The sequence below is a fragment of the Vipera ursinii genome, assembly GCF_947247035.1.
Source record: "Vipera ursinii genome assembly, chromosome: Z".
Classification (NCBI taxonomy): Eukaryota; Metazoa; Chordata; class Lepidosauria; order Squamata; family Viperidae; genus Vipera; species Vipera ursinii.
The window spans coordinates 16,860,778-16,882,951 of record NC_139517.1 but is presented as its reverse complement, the minus strand read 5'-3'; the positions used below and the strand labels follow the sequence as shown (position 1 = coordinate 16,882,951).

Genomic DNA, 22,174 nt, shown 5'->3' with positions numbered 1-22,174 from the left:
TTTGATAAAGATACTCTCAGATGTGACTTCATGTTTATGAGTGTGACCTTTCGCCCTTTGAAGCTACCTGATCACAGCCATGGGTCTTAGGCGGTGCATGTACCTTAAGGCTTCTGTCCGTTGGGTATTTCCTCCTGTGTTGAAGTCCAGCATGGCACTACTGATGTCTTGCTGGATCCATTCCGCCTGCCAAGCAAAGGAGAAACCAGATCAAATTTTTGTTGAGAACTCTTCCCTTGTTCCAAATCCCCATGTTGTAGATCAGGGCTGGGCAAGCTCAGGATTCTGGACTGCTTATGGGCACCATGTTATAACGCTCAGACCCTTCAAAACACAGTGGTCAAACATCAGAAGTAGAATTTCCTCTTTTAAAAGGGGGAAAGTTAAAGTGTGTGTGTGGGGGGGAGAGAATTCCAGCACCTCCCCTGTGTATGGCATGGCCCCACCATCTATGAACCTTGTCTTTCCTTTAAAATGTTAATTTCATCACCCAGCCACTGAATAGTTGCCATCCCCGTGTCAGTGAGTAGAATTGAGTAATTACATAGGATCATTCTCTAAATATTATTTGTGGATTGATAGGCTCAATTCTTTTACCCTAATTTGATCACACTCAAAGAAATGGATATCTGGTCTGAGCTGAGTAGGCTCCTGGCACATGAGTACAAGCAATGATCGGGACCGAGACTCAGGGCAGACAGCATCACAATAAGCCACAGTTGCCAATGGATAATTCTCCAGTTCCTCCTAGTGGGGGAAAGAAAGACAGTCAAGGACATCCATCTAACATGGACTCTTTCCAAAGAAGAGGAATCGGGACACAGGTAACACCCATCTCTCCCCCAAATCTTCATTAGCTGCCCAACATTGCTGCTCCACCTTTGAATTTATGTCAAGGAGCTTGATAGCCGACCCGCTGACTTGGAGCAACATCTCTTGAACCCAGATCTTCCCTTGCTTATCCATGATGCACAGTTTCCTGATGGCATCTTCCATACATGTCAAATCATCCTCTTCCCCAATGGAGAAGGTCACCAGGTGCTGGAGTATATAGACAAGAGAGAGACACAAGCAGATCCATTATATGACATTAATGTTGTTATTCATCTATTTTTATGTGTTTCCATATGCCACAGGCTGTCAACTCTACAAATGAGCATGGCTGCAGCCATTTTTACTACTTATTTTCGGTTGCCATATGGAATGGAGGGAGGGGGATTGCCCAGTGCTTCACTAGTCTAAATAATCTTTTGTCCCGTGGGAACCAAGGTCATCGGCTGCTCCTGAGACTGCAGGCTGGACGTTGCATAAAAAGTCTGCCAAGAAGATGTATTGGGGAATGTAGTTGCTTGCATAGTTTTAGGGGTGGGATTTTTAAACTTTGTATTGGGGAATTATTACATGTGTCTCTAGACTTGGTTTCACTTTTGATGTGCTGATACTTTGTAACTAATAAACATGTTCTTTGAGGAATTTGCAAGCCTTGGAGTTCTGTTTTATTCGTCTTTGTCTTTTGGAACCATGACACAGGCCACCTCAACATCTGATCAAGACCAAGATGTAGGTAATAGTGCTGTAAAATGCTTTGGGTTCTCTCTCCAAAAGGTCCACATGGAAGTGCAAATGTGTAGCAGTGATTTGAAATGCCTTAATGTAGCTTTTTGCTCTGAATAGTTAGCCAGTTTATAGTATTGGAGACAGATACGACGTCCTGACCCCATGTTCTCCAAACTGCATGTTGAAGACTGAAGCATGAACAGCCTTAGAGGATGCTGGCTAAATGGCTTCGTGATAATTAATCTGGTTTCTAATGTGTTCCTGCACATCTGACTCCAATCGTATTTTATTTTAGGCCTGTTCAGGTCCTTCCAGCATCATTAAGTTCTCTCCTGGGTAATTTTCCTCCTCCTTCCATTTTTCTTCCCCTTTCCTTCCACAACACACTATGGTTCTGATGTTTTGTGTTCTGTTGTGCTTATTCATCAGTTTATTTTATTTATTTTATTTTATTTTTATTTTTATTCCATTTATATCCCGCCCTTCTCCGAAGACTCAGGGCGGCTTACAAGCTTAGCAGTAGCCTTCATTCTATGCATATGCCTGCTTATTAGGGCTTTCACACACACCCCAAGTGGCATTATTACAAAGTCAGCTTATTGCCCCCAACAATCTGGGTCCTCATTTTACCTACCTCGGAAGGATGGAAGGCTGAGTCAACCTTGAGCCTGGTGGGATGTGAACCTGCACTAATTGCAGGCAGCTGGTGTTACTTAAGGAGGCATTAGCCCACTGCTCCACCAAGGCTAATGGTTTAGCCTTGGTGGAGTTTAGCCAAGTTTAGCCTTGTGGCCTAGATTTTATATTGACATAAAGGGAAGGAAGCATCAGGCTTTCAGGATCTAATTTCAATATAGCGGAGGAGTAAATTATGTAAGCGATAGTGAATTCATTCTTGAGTGAGTGGGCAGTCCCACAAACCTGGGAGGAGGCAGTGGCACATCCCCTCCTCACGAAGCCATCCTTGGACTCAGCAGCATTAGATAATGATCAACTGATCTCTTTTGTTTTCCTTGGGGAAAAATGTGTAAATGGTAAAGGTAAAGGTAAAGGTTTCCCTGCACATGCGTGCTAGTCGTTTCCGACTCTAGGGGCCGGTGCTCATCTCCGTTTCAAAGCTGAAGAGCCAGCGCTTGTCCGAGGACGTCTCTGTGGTCATGTGGCCGGCATGACTAGACGCCAAAGGCGCACGGAACGCTGTTACCTTCCCACCGTAATTTTTCTACTTGCATTTTTACGTGCTTTCGAACTGCTAGGTTGGCAGAAGCTGGGACGAGTAACAGGCGCTCACTCTGTTACGCGGCACTCGGGATTCGACCCGCCAAACTGCCGACCTTCTGATCAACAGGCTCAGCGTCCTAACCCACTGAGCCATCGTGTAAACGTAAACGTTACTGAGCTGCAATTCCAGTCTAGAGAAAGTGGATTATTTGGATCGTTTTCATTGGTTTCAGGAAGAGATATCTGTTGACCAGACAATGGTCATGTCTGTAAATGGATTTTTGAAGGAACCAGGATAGGGATGGTGTGATCCTCTTGGTCCCGCTTGATCTCTCAGTGATTTGGGGGGGAGGGGTTGGGGGTTGGTGGGTATTGCACTGCATCAGTTCTCCTTTCTTCAGAATGGGTTCCAGCAGGCACTTATCAGGAGGGGCTGAGGTTGAGACCCTTACTTTGCAGGGTTCCTCAAAACTTGACTCTCTTGCTACTTGTATTCAACATCTATATGAGGTTGTTGGTCAAGACCACCCAGTCACGTGGGGTCAGGTGTCATCAAGATGTGGATGATTTCCTGTTGTATATCTCAACTCCTTAGTGAACAGGTGGTGCTCAAAAGATTTTGTCCTGGTGCATAGAGGCTGTTAAGGTCTATGTGGGGGAAGCAGGCCAGGTTCAACCTAGCAAGGGCTGGGAGATTGTGGATTCAAGGGCATTTCAGTTCCAAGGACCTTCCTACTTCAGTTACTGCTAAGGTTGCTCCTCCTGAAGTGGAACTCAGGTATAATTTGTGGGACCTTCTCGAATTATAGGAAGAAGTGGTAGCCAGGAGAGTTTGCACAGACTCATCTTGACCAGAAGACCCTCCTCACAGTCACTCACGGTTTAGTCAGCTCTTGTTTAAATCAGGGGTCCCCAACCTTGGCAACTTCAAGACTTGTGGACTTCAACTCTCAAAATTCCCCAGCCAGCCATGCTGGTTTAAACGACTACAATGCATCCTACATAGGACTTCACTTGAAGATTGCGTGGAAGCTATACAGCAGACATGTCAAACACAAGGCCCGGGGCCCAGATCCAGCCCGCGAAGTGGTTTCATGTGGCCCGCGAAGCCATCCTGGAAAAAGTGAGGGAACGGCCCCCACTGCCTTGGCCCTGGCCCAGAGACCCTCCTTTTGCCAGAGACCCTCAGATCTGTCCCACTCCTGCCCAGGCCCCCATAGGCACCCTTGATGCGAACGATGTAGAGCTGGCCATGCCCGCCCAGTAGGCCATACGCACTCTAGCCACGCCCACCCAGTAGGCCACGCCCACCCGGCCTCCTGAGGGCAACTGCAATGCTGATGTGGCCCTCAATGAAATTGAGTTTGACAGCCCTGCTATACAGTAAGGACCTCATTTTATCCATGGGATCCCTCTGTTTCATGTAATTTTGTTGTCATCATTTTTTGGATCTGTAGTAAATTAGTAGGGTTAAATCCCGAAATTATTTTTTTTTATTCATATTCCTCCAGAGGACAAGGATTTCTTAGGAAGGAGATGAATAGGTGGAATATAAAATAAGCAATTCAGAAGGATTTTTTTAAAAAAAATAGTGGCAATTAAAGGGGAACTAATAAGTTAGCCCTGATTAATTTCTTACTGGATATTACCCAGACATCTCAATACACATAAAAATTATGTTAACCAAGAAATAGATGACTTCCCATACTTTGATTCCTAAAGCTTCTAAATCCCAATTCTGTCATACTTCGCCACACTTTAACCCAAACTAAACTCCAAAATAACACAAAAAAGATACCTACATTGACAGCATACTGGGAAACATCTGCCACAATGAAGCTGGAATACTTCTTCCTCTGTTCTGTAGAAAGATTTTTAAAAATATAAATATATATTATTGCTCGTACAGGACAGACACAACTGAAATACTGGCTTGAGACGCAAAAGGAGCATAGAAATGTTAGATTCATTTTTGTCTCATTTTAATGAAGATGTGAACATGTTCAAAGAGCACTGAAGATTACATATAAACTCTTTCTCTTTGGATAAGGAAGGTCATCCTCTGGGAATGCTTACAATCCGACCTGAAGCAGCAGAAGCAGGCTGAGTGAATAGAAGACTGGTCCCCATCTACACTTTTTCTCCATGCAGCGTTCTTTTGAAAAGATAAAAATACACAGAATAATGGAACCACGTCTTTTTTATATATATATATATATATATTTTCCCTTAATCTTCAAGAGGGGTGGAGGGATCTGAGATTGTTAAGTGTTTGACAAGCAGAATAGAAATATCATGAATGTAAACAATGGTTTGTTTGCATAGACCCTAAAGCTATATTGTGGCTTCTTTATATTTGGCTCAGCATATGTCCACTTATTATAGCTTAGAGTTATGTGCAGACCATGTTACTATAGCTTCTTCCAAAAATCACTTGTTTGTGAGCCACAGACAGCTTCAGCTGATTTAGTGCTTCCCAGATATAACCATAACTGCTGGGCTCAATGGAAATTATAGCCTGACATATATACTGTAGAAGACATCAAAATCAATACATAATACACATTACTGCATAAAAATCACGTTTGTAGACACTTATAATAGTCTAGAACCCGAGTAAGATTCCCTCCAGGTGTGCATCTTGCACATCCTAGGTTCCACACCCTACCTGACTTATGTTACATGTTGGACTCTTTTCATTAAAAATAAACCAATGGGCCTTACGTAGGTCCCATAGATATCATTAAAAATATTGTGATTTATATGGCTTAGCCTTTTGTACAGAAATGGCATCACCAAAAACATTAAGATAAATTGAGTCAGGGACTAGAATAGGTGGTAGAACAGCCTCATCCCCTTGCCGTCTGGTAAATGAGTGTTTATAACTTTATGAACTTTGCTCATAAACATTCAGATCTGCCCACAGGTTAAGAAAGTTTGGCTATATATAACAGACATATTTATTCCTATTCAGCTGCCTGAACATTAAAGGATATTATACAGGCAGTCCTCAATTTTAAATGGTAATGGAGCCTGCCCACCACAGTGGTAAGTTATGACCATTGTAAAATGGGTCACTCACACGTCTGATTTGATTTTACAATCTATTATACATTAAGCCAACGCCGCAGTCATTAAATAGACCAATAGTTTGCTATGGGCTGGTTTTGCCAAAACCTGGAAATAATACCAGTTGCAGTGGTCTCTCTCTCTCTCTCTTTCTCTCTGTGTGTGTGTGTGTGTTTGTGTGTGTGTGTGTGTGTGTGTGTGTGTGTGTGTGTGTGTGTGTGCAGCTGTCGAAACTTTGGAACCAGGTCATAATTCCCTTGTGGAGGTCAGTCATAACTTCAAATGGTTGTTAAGTGAATGGTCATAAATCAAGGACTACCTGTAACATCATCTTGGGAATTATCCCTCAGAGACAAGCATTTCATTTATTTATAAAATTTCTTTAGCACTTCCATCAAGTAGGATTGGAAGTGCTGTAAAATCTCAAATTAATATAATGTTATAATAATATATAGCACAGGATAATGTAATAGGCATGATTTTAAAAATTGGCACCAGTTGAAAGAAAACTCCTTGAATTTCATAACATGCAGATGTGTACGAGTATACAAACTGAAAAAAGTATTAATATTAAATACTGTACAGCCCAAGAAATTGATTTGTATTTTATAGTACTTTTCGGACAATTACCGGTACCTGTTTTTTCTTAATGAGTCACAGTATTTAACGGAGCAAAGGAAAGAAAGGGGGAATAAGTCTAAACATAAATAAAAGAAGTTACTTGAGCATATATTATTATTATTATTATTATTATTATTATTGTTATTGTTATTGTTGTTGTTGTTATTATTATTATTATTATTATTATTATTATTATTATTATTATTATTATTATTATGGTTGGTTGCACAGTCAGCCAAATGTTTAAACTGGATTTGGCATTTCAATCTACCTCTCAAGCCCTTCCCAGTGGCCTAGGTTAGAAAGATGTTGTTTTTAATAATATTAAGTAATCACAAGATTGTATTTAGTTGCAACCAAACGTGTCAGATGTTCAGACTGGATTTGACATTTTTGTCTGCCTATTATGTCCATCCCAAAGATCCGGGATAGGCAGATATGGATGTTTGATGGTGTTAGACGCATTGTCACAGGATGTAAGTTGTTTCAAGTAAAGCTGCCCTTTGCAATTGACTGATGATGAATTTGCCAGTGCCAATGGTATTCAAGGGGTGCTCCAATTGTTTTGGGATTGCACCCAAGGCAGCTGTTACTATTGGTGCCACTTTTGCTTTCTTTTGCCACAGCCGTTCTGTGTCTATTGGTAGGTCTTTGTATTTTGTTATCTTCTCCAGTTCTTTCTCTTCTGTTCTGGTGACTTCAGGTACTGCCGTGTCCACTGTCCAGACTGTTTTTTTAATCAACTATTGTTAAGTCTGGTTTATTCTGTGGCTGGTGTCTGTCTGTTTGAATTCTAAAGTCCCAGAACACTTTAGCTTCTTCATTTTCTATTGCTTTCTTTATTTTATGGACCCACTGTAATTATGATGATTATTATTGGAGAATTTCACAAAGTAGCAAAATCAAAGTTGAAAGATTATGGTATAAACTGGTGCCAGAACCCAATGGTTAGGGGTGCCATAACAAAAATTATTGGATGGCACTTAGGAAATCTGTGCACTGACAACATTTCCATCTGACAATTACAAAAGGCCACATTGCCTGGATCCACACATATATTATGATAGCCTAGGTTCTTAGGAAGAACTTGATGTGTATGAAGGCCCATACCAGTTAAAAAACTGGCAACTGTGATTTCACATTGTTGTGTTAATCATCATCATCATCATCATCATCATCATCATCATCATCACCATCATCATCATCTCACCATGAGGAGAAAAGGAAATGTTAGATTAGACTTATTCAATTTGGGCTGCAGAAATCTTTCCTGCCATCTAGTGTCATTATCTGGATTTCTGCACTCAGAATTGATAGCTGTATGTAAGATAAGGTATTTGGAACCAGAGAAGGGATTGCAGGTATAAAGCATTGTAAAGCAGGAGATGGGCACTGTGGTAGATGAGACTAGAGAATTGCGAGAGCTCTAAGATGGAATTACTTTCACTCCAACAATCATCCCAACACAAAAGACATTCCCTTGGTTATACTTCCATGGTCCCAAACTCACCATAAATGGCTCTGGCACTGGGCTTGTGAACGTCACCAAATAAGCTGGGAGACAAAATAGAAAAGTTAGATGACAACCTAACTACTCCAGCCCAAATTCCCTGACTTCTCAAACTTTGCTAGGTTTCCAGGCTCCCTGAGAATCCCAGAGGCTTACTAGCCCTGTCCCTTTGCAGTAGTTCAACAAAATCCAGAATTTATCCCCCCAAAGAATGCTATAATTCAGGGGTCCCTAACTCCTAGGCCAGAGGCAGGCAATCTTGGCTCTTTTATGACTCGTGGACTTCAACTCCCAGAATTCCTGAGCCAGCATGGCTCAGTATGGAAACCTCTCCATTTCTCCTCAGCATGGCTTGCTCAGGAATTCTGGGAGTTGAAGTTCACGAGTCATAAAAGAGCCAAGGTTGCCTGCCTCTGGCCTAGGCAGAAGCCCACTACCGGGCCATGGTCAATTCAAAATTGGGCCGTGTGTGCGGCAGGCTGGCGCGCGCGCGCACACACACACATGCACGCAGCTCAACTTGTACGAGTGGCGGGCAGTTCCCTTCTCCTCTCTCCTGCTGTAAAGCTGTAAAGGTTGGGGACCCTTGCTATTATTAGTGCTACTTGATTTTATTTATTTATTTACTTATTTATTCATTCAATTTCTATAGCAGCCCAACTCAACCAAGTGACGCTGGGCAGCTTACAGTTCTAAAATTCTAAAACAATTAAAACAATTTAAAAGACATTAAAACAATAGCATGTTGCTTAAGCCTCGGTGGGCCCCAGGCAAGGTTACACCCATCCATCTGGATGGTTTTTTACCACAACCAGTAGCCCTTAAGCCCTAATTTCAAATTTGCATTTGGATAATGATCCCAAGGACACACACCCATTTGTCAATGTGGAAGGGAGGAGGGAGGAATAGCACTAGTAGTTGTGCCACTGGACTTGCCAAAGGCTACTGGAATGAGAGCAGAGTACAATACTGACTCTTGGCACACTCTGATCTGAGTTAGTGGGCATTCCTTAAGTATTTTTTATTATGATGATCAAAAGCTTTGCCTCCCAGCAAGATGAACAGGAAATGGCAGTGACTAAGCATGGAGCAATGAAGTTGCTAATGAAGGTTACCAGGATGGTTTTCAATTGTTCTAACATCTCAGCAGAAATGAGGGTTGCCAGAGTAGCTTAAATTTCTAACAAGGAGACCTCTCCTGGGTCCTTTAAAAGGTCTTCTACTGCTTTGTATTACGTAGCTTAGATAGGTAAGCACCTGAGAAGACCTGCTCAGGTTCTGGGGAAAAGGCTGAGGAAGTTCTTAATAAATTTTCCCCAACGTGGAGCTTTGCAGAGTTGGTATACAGTGCTTGGTATACAGTGCTGCAGTTCCTATCAATCCCAAGCACACTGCTGGCTGGAGATGATGAAATTTATAACCCAATACTGTACACCTAGAGGTCACCAAGCTGAAGAAGGAAACAATGAAATCTATGAGTTCCCTAATTTCATCAGATCTTGGCTTCCAAAGTATTCTACAAACAGCAGTTGTCACTGCTGAACAATTAAATAAAGGAGGGGAGAGATGCTGCCTAGGGAACAATTAGATAAGAGATGGCATAACCCTTGGCTGCATAACAGGTCGAAAAAGAAAATGGGAAAAAAGAACTCCTTATCCTAAACGTGGTAAAAGAAGAGGGAAATTTGTACTTTCGGACTTGCAACATTCTGCTAATGTAGCCTTACAATAAAGTAAAATTAGTTCATCTGGACATATTTTTTTTGTCTAGACTACCTGGGAAGGCTGACAGCTTTTGTCTGGAGGTTGAGTCATGGCAACTGGACTTCTTTTCCTTTTTTTTTTGGTTTGAAACATTTCTCTGCTTATTCAAGTAGTGTATTCAGTCTTCTTCTTAAGCTCCTTAGATAAGCAGCAAAATGTTTGAAACAAAAAAAAACAAACCCAAACCCGCCCAGTTGCTAAGACTCAACTTCCAGACAGCCCTACCTGGGTGACTGAGAATCTTCACCAACATACTGACAGCGATCTGACTGTAGCAGAGCTCTCCAAACTTGGCAACTAAGGCTTGTGGACTTCAACTTCCAAAATTCCCCAGCCAGCCAGAATTCCCCAGCCAGGCTGAGGAATTCTGGGAGTTGAAGTCCACAAGTCTTAAAGTTGCAAAGTTGGATGATGCCTGGATTGTAGGAACAATAGCCCTGCTGATGAAGTATCTGGTCCATCTAATTTTATCGTAGCTGCTCTGAACCCCTAAAAAGGCAATGCTGTTTTATTTATTTATTTAATTAGATTTTTATACCGCCCTATTCCCAAAGGACTCAGGGCGGTTTACAGGGCAGCATAAAATACAATATAAAGATAATATAAAATTAAAATAAATTAAATTAATTAAGCCCAACAATTAAAACAATATATAAAAAGCTAAAACCCCTTCAGTCCAGGCCTGATAGATCGAAAAACCAGGTTTTCAGGTTTTAGCCAAGTGTGTTGCACAAATCCAACATAGTCAGTTTCTGGTTCGGCGTTACCATGCCAACTCTGAAAACTGGATTCATTGGGAAGGGTCTGTGCTACAAACCAGTCGTAAAGTTGCCAAGGTTGGAGACCCCTGCTATAAACAATTCTATTATCTATTCCAATGTGTGATAATTCTCCAGATAGCATTTAGAAGTTTTTTTTTTCTCCCAGATCCTAAATATTTACTAAACAAAAGTGTTTTATCACACTTCTTCCGGGGAATAGGGCACACATTGAGATCTTCTGTGATACTGAAAACCAAGGCTAGTTTTCATAGAGTGGATCTCACCAGCAGAAGTAACCAGAAGGAATCAGATTTATTTATTTATTTTTATTTTAATCCCATTTATATCCCGCCCTTCTCCGAAGACTCAGGGCGGCTTACAATTTAAGCACAAACCAATGTGCTTAGCAATAATCAGAATCAGATTCCATCACAGGGGTACCTCTATCGGGCAATGCCTTGGACAATCCTTAGTCTATCATTTGGGTAGAGCTGGTCCCAGAAATTTTGTCGTTTATTCCTTTAGCCAAGCTGGTATTAAGATATACTTTTTTTTCTTACACACTTACCTTCCTGAGTCACTCATGATGTCAGCAACTTTAACTGAAATTCACACCACAGCCTTTTCAAAGCAAGAGAAGAAAATCAGTAGTCTCTCCAAGTACAGTTGGCTTTTGTCTCACAGCTAAAAGCACACCAGCCAATCCCTGTTGTCCCACTGCAAGAGCATTATGGTGTCAACATTCAAAATAAAACCAAACTCAAACCACAGTACCAAAAGGTCCAAATAGAAAGTCAATAGGTTTTTGCTTTAGGGGGGGGATCATTTTCTGTTCAGTGCTGTGTCCCCAATCTTTACCTGCCCAGTCCATTTCATCTGGACTGGCCTAAATAATATTCATGGGAAATTCAATCTGGGAACTGCAAGATTTGATGAAGCATTTTGCATCGTAGCTTGGTGTAGTGGTTAAGGCACCAGGTTAGAAAGCAGGAGACTGTGAGTTCAAATCCCGCCTTAGCCATGAAAGGCGACTAGGTAAATTAGGGGCAGTCCCTCCCTCTCTCAGCCCAACCCACCTCACAGGGTTGTTATTGTGGGGAAAATAGGAGGAGGAAGGTGTGTTAGATATGTTCACGACCTTGGAGTTATTTGTAAAAATAATTAAGGGGAGATACGAATAAATATACCGTAAATAAAAATAAATGAATCAGTTCTTCATATCAGAGGACTAACATGCTACTTAAATTTAAATCCAAGACTTTTTCCCCTGGAAAATTCTGATTTCAGGTGCCCAATCTGAGGAAAACAGGAAATGCCAGTGCCAAAAAGATATATTGTTCGTTTCCACATTCTTTAATGTCTTCATTAACTGATCAGTTGTATTGATTTATGGGCTAGTTACGTTTCTTCAGTTACATTTCTACCTGCTATTTTATACTCCAAAAGGCTCAGGGTGCCTTATACGGCTTTCCTTTTAATTTCACCACAGTTCTGGATGGCAGGTTAGGTTGAGAAATTGTACCTGGCTTGACTTTACACAATGAATGAAACTCTGAGCTTGGTTTTGGTCAGCTTTGGTCAAATATAGCCTCAGTTCACACAACAGGCCAATCCATAACATAATTTGCTTGGTTTCAAGTTGATGCATTTGACTGAAGCATTGCACTTTGTAAACAATAGTTCACAGTTGAATTTGTACAAACCCAGCTAATAGGTTGTTTGTTGTTCCCAAAAACATGATGAAAGACACCCCATAGCTTAACATAACAGTTCATTTAGCAGTACTGCTGGTGTGGGGCCTGGCCCAAAATTACTGTTGCCTAGGAAACACAGGAAAACAGATTACTTAAAATAGCCTTTTATTTGTCCCCAGAATAAAGTAACACTACTCTACTTTACTAACAGATAATTAATTCCTCATTGCTGGAATCCATTAGATCATCCTTTTGTGACTTGAACCCTCTGAGTTTGTTGGTGTGCAGTTCCCATGAGGAGTAAACATTGGAGTCCAACACATTTAAAGTTCACCCATTTTGGAAATGCCACACATTAAACCAGTGTTTCCCAACTCCAGCAAGTTTAAAATATGGGACTTCAGTTCCCAGAATCCTCTATGCAGCATTTGTGGATGTCAACTCCCAGAATCCCCTGGCCAATATGTGGACTTCAATTCCCCAAATCTAGCATCATGTTGGCTGGAGAATTCCAGAAATTGAAGTTTAGATATCTTAAATTTGCCAAGGTTGGAAAGCAGTGCCTCAAGCAACAGTAATAGTACTGAATAAAAAGCAGTCAAAGATTTATTTTAAAAGCTCACTCTAAACTATTATTTGATTGTTTGTACATTAACTGATGAAACCATTGTAGCCCGGTTGTACACCAAGATGAAAAACTGTAAGCTATGCTTACAAAACTATAAAACATGATTTCAAAATCACAGCTTCTTTTGCACCAACATGCAAAACCGTAAACCGTACTGTAGAAATCAGAGTTGCTAAAGTTCACATAATCAGACAGCCAAAACAAACAAATTGTACAAAAGCTTAACACGAAATGAAGTTGATCCATTAAGGAAAAATTTACCAGCATAACTTTTCAATGCATAAGTTACCTATGAGGATTTTAATCCATATCAGAGTATCTTGAAAGTATGTAACTAAGATCTGTTTCTCACCACACCCACTCTTAGTTTATCAGGCCAACCCCTGTTGGCTTTGGGGGAGAAGGTAGTAAAAACAGTCAGCTTGCTGCATGTATGTATTATCTATTTACTAGTGAGGAAGCCTGCAAAGGTATCAGTAGACCTTTGCAATTGTGTCTTTAATGGTGTCATTTAGCAATAAACTGTGAGTATACTAACAACTAGCCACCATTTAGCAGTGGTGGCTCAGTGGTTAGAATGCAGTACTGCAGGCTAATTCTGCTGACTGCCAACTGCCAACAGTTCGATCCTCACAGGTTCAAGGTTGACTCAGCCTTCCAAGGTCGATAAAATGACCTAGATTGTTGAGGGCAATAGGAAAACCACTTAGAGAGGGCTGTACAGTCCTATGAAGCGGTATATAAGTCTAAGTGCTATTGCTATTTAAAACATGGTTAAAAACAAGGCTTAATTAGATACGTTTGTTGTTATAGAAATGGTTAGTATATATACTAAGTATGTAAAAGTGAACGTTGAGGCTGTATTTTATCTGTACTGAAAAAGTTGGAAGTTAATGGGGGTTTTTTCTTCTTTTTTCCCCTCACACCACACTTCCCTTTTCCCCACTTTCCCCTTCCCCATTTCCCTTTTATCTTTGTTTTCATTGTATTTTATATTACGATAATTTCAACAAAAACCATATGTATGCCCACAATGTGCTGCAAATAAGAAAACAATGCATCAGGCGCTTTCTGGAAGGGTGTGTACTTTTGTGCGCCTGCCTGTTAAAGAAAGGAAAATAACTTAGCACTGCTGCTTCCTAAGAATCTTGTAAATTGCCACACCTCTTCATGACACGGGGTGACAACTTTGTTTATTAAAGGTGGGTTTCTTCAATGGCTGACCAATCCCTTGTTTTATAGCACAAGTATTCTTTGGGGAAAGAGGTATTTGCACCAGGTGCTTTGGGCTAAAAGCCTGAAGTAAAGGCTTAAAATACTTTTTACTTGAGGCAAGGAGAGAAAAGGGAGCTGCATAAAAGATCCAGCCACGGATTTGTCCACACAGATCTAGCAACTATGACCAATAATCAATATAGAAGTGCTGGTGATGATGGGAAATGTTGATTTTTTTCCCCCAGTTAGGTGATATTTTGGGTTTCAGGTTCACGGTGGAGAAAGGCCACTGCTGAACCATCTACCTACCCTTTCTTCTGCTAGCTATCCAAATGAGATGGATTTTAAAGAACAGCGAACCATCTTTCCTGTCCTTGAGCAGCCTTAGGGATAAAGGTTCAAAGGTGGCTGTGGTGTACAGTAAAGGTAAAGGTAAAGGTTCCCCCGCATATGCGTGCTAGTCGTTTCCGACTCTAGGGGCCGGTGCTCATCTCCGTTTCAAAGCCAAAGAGCCAGCGCTTGTCTGAGGACGTCTCCGTGGTCATGTGGCCGGCATGACTAGATGCCAAAGGCACACGGAACGCCGTTACCTTCCCACCGGAGTGGTCCCTATTTTTCTACTTGCATTTTTACGTGCTTTCGAACTGCTAGGTTGGCAGAAGCTGGGACGAGTAACAGGTAGTCCTCAACTTAACAGCTGTTCATTTAGTGACAGTTCAAAGGTACAATGGCACTGAAAAAAAGTGACTTAGGACCGCTTTTCACACTTACGACAATTGCAACATCCCCATGGTCACGTGATCAAAATTCAGATGCTTGGCAACTCGTGTTTATGACGGTTGCAGTGTCCCGGGGTGATGGGATCCCCTTTTGTGACTTTCCGACATGCAAAGTCAATGGGGAAGCCAGATTCACTTAGCAACCGTGTCGTTAACACAAGAACTGCAGGGATTCACTTTAACAGCTGTGGCAAGATTCACTTAACAAATGTTTCACTTAGCAACATAAATTTTGGGCTCAGTTGTGCTCCTACGTCAAGGACATCCCGTACTTTCAATGACACAGTGGCTACATCTTTCTCTGGCATGCAAGGTAATAAAAAGCATAGAATGGTAATCCTTGGACCAAAGGAGGCTTGAATCATTGCTAAACCATGGTTAGATATTAGTTCTTTATCAGGAGTTGTGGATATTATGCCCAAAACCTACTGTATTCTTCATTTTGAACATTCCCCTAATCCTAGGATGGTTTTAATGAACCCACAAAAGTAACAAAACCCCTTTGACCACTCAGTGTGGACTTTCCCAACGTATATTTACTACAGTTTTGCTCTCCATATTTAGTTTTAGTTCCTATTGCCAGTAGTCCTCTCACTTACAACCATTCTTTTAGTGACCATTCAGAGTTACAACGGCACTGAAGAAAGTGTCTTATGACCATTTTTCACCCTTACGACTATTGCAGCATCCTCATGGTCATGTGATCATAATTCAAATGCATACCGATTGGCATGTATTTATGACGGTTGCAGCGTCCCGGGGTCATGTGATCATTTTTTGCGAACTTCTGACAAGTAAAGTCAATGGGGAAGCCAGATTCACTTAACAACCATATCACTAACTTAACAACTGCAGTGATTCACTTAACAACTGTGGCAAGAAAGACTGCAAAATGAGTAAAAACACACTTAACAACTGTCTCAGTTACCAACAGAAATGTTGGGCTCAATTGTGGTTGTAAGTCGAGGACTATCTGTATCTTCCTTCAGGGAATTTAAGGCTACAGTATGCATTGTGGCGTTACTCCCCAATCCGGTCTCTTAGCCTCTTTTCTCATTTTTCAAATGGACGTCCTGCCTTTTGGCCAACATGGGTGCAAACAAAGCAGTACGCAATGTGGGAACTCCAAGTACTCCCATTTATCAGGAGCACTTTTTTCTGTTCCTTGTTCAAACGCACAATGCCATGCACACACACTTTCTCTGAGCTTTAAGGATCTGTCATTTTTCTACGTGCAAATTGTCGGTCTTTGTAGTGGGTTCAGTTCCAGCTCCAGGGTTTTAAAATAATCTGTTCAAAAGGGCAGATAGGAGCAAGACTATACCCTGTAGTAGTGTGATTGTGACTGAATTAGAACTTTCCGCAGCCTCAATCAAGAGAGGACATTAGGAGCTCCTGACCAGCTCAGTCCCCACCTTACACAATGAATTATCAGACTGCAACAATCACACTTCATTTCAACCTTTCTTTGAGCTCCTGGTTGCTCAACTTCAGAGTCAGCTTTTGATTAAGTTTCCATGATTCAAGTGCCCTTCTCAGGGAACGCAGAGTATTATCCTCGAATGTGGAATGGACAAACGGTGAACACAGAACCTTTTTTTAGCTGAGTGGCCCTTGGTGGGTGCTCTCTGAGCTTGGCAGTTTCCATGCAGATGTTTCATTACCCCAAAGATGTTACCTAGTTTGGGTAATGAAACGCCTACAAAAAAACCCCCAACCAAGCTCAGAAAGTACCAAGGATGCCTCATGTCGACCCTGAGCTACAAATATTCTCCTTTTTCGGTAACTCTTCAAGCTATAATCGCTAACCCCTGATAGCACTCTTCCCACAGTTTTGCAGCAGAGAACATCCCAAAACCACACAGTACATTTAAAACAAACAAAAAAAACCCAAAACTCAGGGAAAAAGGGACATCTTGGCTTATATATATGATATGATCACATGACTCCTGCCTTGAGCAAGGGGTTGGATTAGAAGACCTCCAAGGTCCCTTCCAGCCCTGATTCTTTACGGCCACAACCTTCCTCCTGCCTGCCTATCCCACCCTTATTTGGGCATCATTAGTCTCTCCATTATGGCTCACAATCCCACTAGATATATGAAGCGCTACCCTTGGCTTCTGAAGCCATGTCTACTTCTGTTGAAATGTTGATGACTCTGATCAGTTTTCCTCAGATCTGACGCCCTCCAGAAAGATAGGCGATGTACTCAAATCTGCACTTTTCAACTACTTGGAAGCACGGGGTGAAGGAAAACTACTCTGGTCTCAGTTCAAAGCCCAGATTCCAGAAACTGCTCTTCTGTTATTCCCAGTTTCAATACTCAGAAAAATACCATCAAGGTCCCTGGAAGTGGTGGTGAGGTTTCTAACCACCTCACGCTGTTCCCCAAATCTCCCTTCACTATGAGAGATTCACAAAGAGGTCCTTTTGGTCATATCCATCAGACCTATCCCAAGGAATTTATCTTGGACATCCCCAATATTATTGGAATTACTTACTGCGCAAAACTCTGGTCTTCTCAGCTCTTAGGTTCTGCTTCTATCATTTCTCCTAGGAACATTTGACTGGCATGTAGAAATTATGAACTACTTGTATGACTTGAGAGACTTACTGGTCCTTTCACAAGCAAACCTCCCAGCTGGGCCACACCCCTTTGCATACCTGGACAGCTAGTAGAAGCTTAGTTGCTGAGGTGAATTAAGTTACACTCTCTCTGGCACAGAAACTACTTGAAACACAACTTAAAATGCAGGAAGGGGTGGGCCACTTCTAAATGGCAAATTTCCTACATGGGTTAGCATACCACTTGAAAACAGATACTGTAGTGATCTGCAGATTTCACAAGCAGAGATTCTGTAATATAGAAATATATATATATATATATATATATATATATATATATATATATATATATATATATATATATATATATATATATATATATATATATATATATATATATATATATATGTACATACACATTGGAGAGCTGTACTCCCAGCACTTGTCTTAATCAGAATAAGGCGGGAAGGGATCTTGGAGGTCTTCTAGTCCAACCCCCTGCTCAAGCAGGATATCCTATACCATTTCAGACAAGTGGGTGTCCTGTCTCTTCTTAAAAATCTCCAGTGATGAAGCACCCACAACGTCTGAAGGCAAGTTAGTCAGCTGGTTAATTGTTGTCACTGCTAGGAAGTTTCTTCTTAACTCCAGGTTGGTTTTCTCCTTCATTAGTTTCCATCCATTGTTTCTTGTCTTGCCTCCTACACATCACAACACACCTGAAAATGCAGTCACAGTGCGTGGTGGGTTTTTTAATACATCCCATGGAGTTTGTGAAACAGGAAGCTATCACTTCAAATACAGTGTCCTGTACTTTGTATTAAATCATGGGATGACTAACCAAGGACAAAAGAACAGATCTTCTAGGTCAGGGGTCTTCAAACTCGGCCCTTTTATGACTCATGGACGTCAACTCCCAGAATTCCTCGGCTAACGTGCCTGGCTGAGGAATTCTGGGAGTTGAAGTCCATGTGTTATAAAAGGGCCGAGTTTGAAGACCCCTGTTCTAGGTTCTTCCTCTGCGGATGAAATTGACCAGTTCTATGAAGCCCTATAATACCTTATAGAACTAACACCAAAAAATGATGTCCTTATCATCATGGGGGATTGGAATGCTAAAGTAGGAAGCCAAAAGATAACCAGAATAACAGGCAAGTTTGGCCTTGGAGTACAAAATGAAGCAGGGCACAGGCTGATAGAATTTTGTCAAGAGAATACGATGGTCATAGCAAACACTCTTTTTCAACAACCCAAGAGACGGCTCTACACATGGACATCACCAGACGGTCAACACAGAAATCAGATTGACTATGTGCTCTGCAGCCAAAGATGGAGAAGCTCTATACAGTCAGTAAAAACAAGACCAGGAGCTGACTGTGGCTCAGACCATGAGCTTCTCGTTGCAAAATTTAGGCTTAAACTGAAGAAAGTAGGGAAAAGCACTAGGCCACTCAGGTATGAACTAAATCATATTCCTGACAAATATACAATAGAGGTGACAAATAGATTTAAGGAATTAGATCTGATGGACAGAGTGCCTGAAGAACTATGGACGGAGGTTCGCAACATTGTACAAGAAGTAGCAACTGAAGCCATCCCAAAGAAAAAGAAATGCAAGAAAGCAAAATGGCTGTCTGAGGAAGCTTTGCAAATACCTGAGGACAGGAGGGAAGTGAAAGGCAAGGGAGAAAAAGAAAGATACGCCCACTGAATGCAGAATTCCAGAGAATAGCTAGAAGAGTTAAGAATGCCTTCTTAAATGAACAGTGCAAAGAAATAAAAGAAAATAATAGAATAAGGAGGAGCAGAGATCTCTTCAAGAAAATTGGAGAGATGAAGGGAACATTTCATGCAAAAATGGGCATGACAAAGGACCAAAATGGCAGGGACCTAACAAAGGCAGAAGAGATTAAGAAGAAGTGGCAAAATTACATAGAAGAACTATACAAGAATGAGCTTAACTTCCCTGATAACCACGATGAGGTGGTCACTGACCTCGAGCCAGACATCCTAGAATGTGAAGTGAAGTTGGCCTTAGAAAAACTGAGCAACAACAAAGCTAGTGGAGGTGATCGTATTCCAACTGAGCTATTCAAAATCTTAAAAGACGATGCAGTAAATTGGGGCCTTTGAACTATGGTGCTGGAGAAGACTCCTGCGAGTCCCTTGGACTGCAAGGTGATCAAACCAGTCAGTCCTAGAGGAGATCAACCCTGACTGCTCTTTAGAAGGCCAGATCCTGAAGCTGAAACTCAAATACTTTGGCCACCTAATGAGAAGGAAAGACTCACAGGAGAAGAGCCTAATGCTGGGAAAGGTGGAGGGCAAGAGAAGAAGGGGACGACAGAGAATGAGGTGGCTGGATGGAGTCACTGAAGCAGTAGGCGTGAGCTTAAATGGACTCCAGAAGATGGTAAAGGACAGGAAGGCCTGGAGGAACATTGTCCATGGGGTCGCGATGGGTCGGACATGACTTTGCAACTAACAACAAAAACAAAAGAAAAAGTCTGCTTTTAGCAGAGACTTGATTTACATGCTGAAATCTCCAGATGTAATCTTTGCCTCTCTGCAATTGGAAATGTGCCGCAAAGAGCCATTTCCCAGCAGAGTAGGTATTAGAGACCTGGAGGGATAAGCAGTCTGACTTGCTTCTCCAGCCTTGGCATCTAATAATAGACTAATCTGGAAATAGCTGCATTACGAATAAACAGAATGGGAACTGTGCCTCTTTTATTACATTATAAAAATATTTTGTGTTTGTATTCATACTCAAAACTGAATGAGTGGAAACACCCGTGTGCTGAAGTGCCGAACAGCTAATCTTTTGTTACAGGATGAGAAGGAGCAGTTCTCCTTCATTTTATTTAGTGTGATGATTGTTGTGCATATCCAACCAGGAGCCCTACACAATGTACAATGGAGACTCTGGTTCAAGCAGGCCACTGCTCTTATCTGCCTAGCTGCAGGGCTGGATCTTCTACCTCAAACCATCCTTTGGCCTAGGCCGCAGGGGTAGGCAACCTTGGCTCTTTTATGACTCATGGACTTCAACTCCCAGAATTCCTGAGCCAGCATAGCTCAGCTTGGAAACCTCTCCCTTTCCCCTCAGCATGGCTGGCTCAGGAATTCTGGGAGTTGAAGTCCACGAGTCATAAAAAAGCCAAGGTTGCCTACCCCTAGGGATAAATAGCTATTGGTAGATGGCTCTTTCTGATCCATACCAAAGGAATTCATGTTTCTGTCTCTTCAGCTACTTGCTCCTTCCCCCCATCCCCAGACAATGGCCTTTCAGTATTCCTTAGTACAGAGGTGTCAAACTGCCAGCAATGGAAAAAAAAGTCACGATACCTTACGCTGCGAGTTTGACAATCCTGCCTTAGAACCTCATGACCATAAGATACAAAGGTCATCTCACCATTTCTCATAACAACTTGCTTGTCTGGCATCAGTGTCTATTGCATGTTATAAAAGAAGGCAGAAAGATCATTAAAAATCTCATTGACACAGCCAGGTGTTGTTTTTTTTCCCTTTTTATTATTTTTAAGGGAGCTATAAAAGAACTTTTGTGGGAAGAAGGACTGGAGACCACTCGGATTAATGAGAAATTTCAACAGCAACCTGGAAGAAGAAAACTATGCCAACAGCTCTAAAGGAAGCCTACCTTTCCGCGTGGCCTAAGTGAGGAAAGCTAATTTATGTCTGCTGCGTGCACCAATTCATCTTTATTGCAGAGGAAGAATAAGCCTATCTTCTGGAGTGTTGGCTATTTCTGCCAGCTTGGTGTCATCTGCAAATTTGATGAGTTCCCCATCTATCTATAGAAAAATGTGGGTTAGATAGCATCACCACCAGATGGATTCGTAGCTGGCTGACAGGCCGTACTCAGCGTGTGGTCCTCAATGGAACTGCATCTACATGGAAGGAAGTGTGTAGTGGGGTGCCCCAGGGCTCTGTTCTGGGCCCAGTGCTCTTCAACATCTTCATCAATGATTTGGATGAGGGGATAGATGGGGAACTCATCAAATTTGCAGATGACACCAAGCTGGCAGGAATAGCCAATACTCCAGAAGACAGGCTTAAGATACAGGAGGATCTGGACAGACTCAAACACTGGGCACTATCTAACAAAATAAAATTCAATTGTGAAAAAAGTAAGGTTCTACATTTAGGCAGGAAAAATCAAATGCACAGGTATAGTATAGGTGGTACCTTGCTCGATAGTAGTAACTGTGAGAGAGATCTTGGAGTCCTAGTGGACAATCACTTAAATATGAGCCAGCAGTGTGCTGCAGCTGCCAAAAAAGCCAACACAGTGCTAGGCTGTATTAAAAGAGGGATAGAATCAAGATCACGTGAAGTACTAATACCACTTTACAATGCCTTGGTAAGGCCACACCTGGAATACTGCATCCAGTTTTGGTCACCACGATGTAAAAAAGATGTTGAGACTCTAGAAAGTGTACAGAGAAGAGCAACAAAGATGATTGGGGGACTGGAGGCTAAAACATATAGGGAACGGTTGCTGGAATTGGGTATGTGTAGTTTAATGAAGAGAAGGGTGAGGGGTGACATGATAGCAGTGTCTCAGGGGCTGCCAGAAAGAAGAGGGAGCCAAGCTATTCTCCAAAGCACCTGAAAGCAAGACAAGAAGCAACGGATGGAAACTAGTCAAGGAGAGAAGCAACCTAGAACTAAGGAGAAACTTCCTGACAGTTAGAACAACTAACCAGTGGAACAACCTGCCTCCAGAAGTGGTGAATGCTCCAACACTGGAAGTTTTTAAGAAGAGA

The 22,174-nt window shown here is 41.7% G+C and overlaps 1 protein-coding gene across 1 annotated transcript in view; it reads right to left on the bottom strand.

The window, feature by feature from the left end:
- EPS8L1 (EPS8 signaling adaptor L1) overlaps window positions 1-17,413 on the bottom strand; it is a 50,107-nt gene extending 32,694 nt beyond the window's left edge. Inside the window, exons 1-7 of the mRNA XM_083376572.1 lie at window positions 17,321-17,413; window positions 11,072-11,124; window positions 7,979-8,022; window positions 4,581-4,639; window positions 880-1,041; window positions 598-747; window positions 104-186 (exon numbers count right to left, since the gene is read on the bottom strand). Of these exons, the coding sequence (XP_083232698.1) occupies window positions 104-186; window positions 598-747; window positions 880-1,041; window positions 4,581-4,639; window positions 7,979-8,022; window positions 11,072-11,088 (515 nt within the window). The 5' untranslated portion in view covers window positions 11,089-11,124; window positions 17,321-17,413. The remainder of the gene's footprint in view (window positions 1-103; window positions 187-597; window positions 748-879; window positions 1,042-4,580; window positions 4,640-7,978; window positions 8,023-11,071; window positions 11,125-17,320) is intronic.
- Window positions 17,414-22,174: the final 4,761 nt, after the last annotated feature.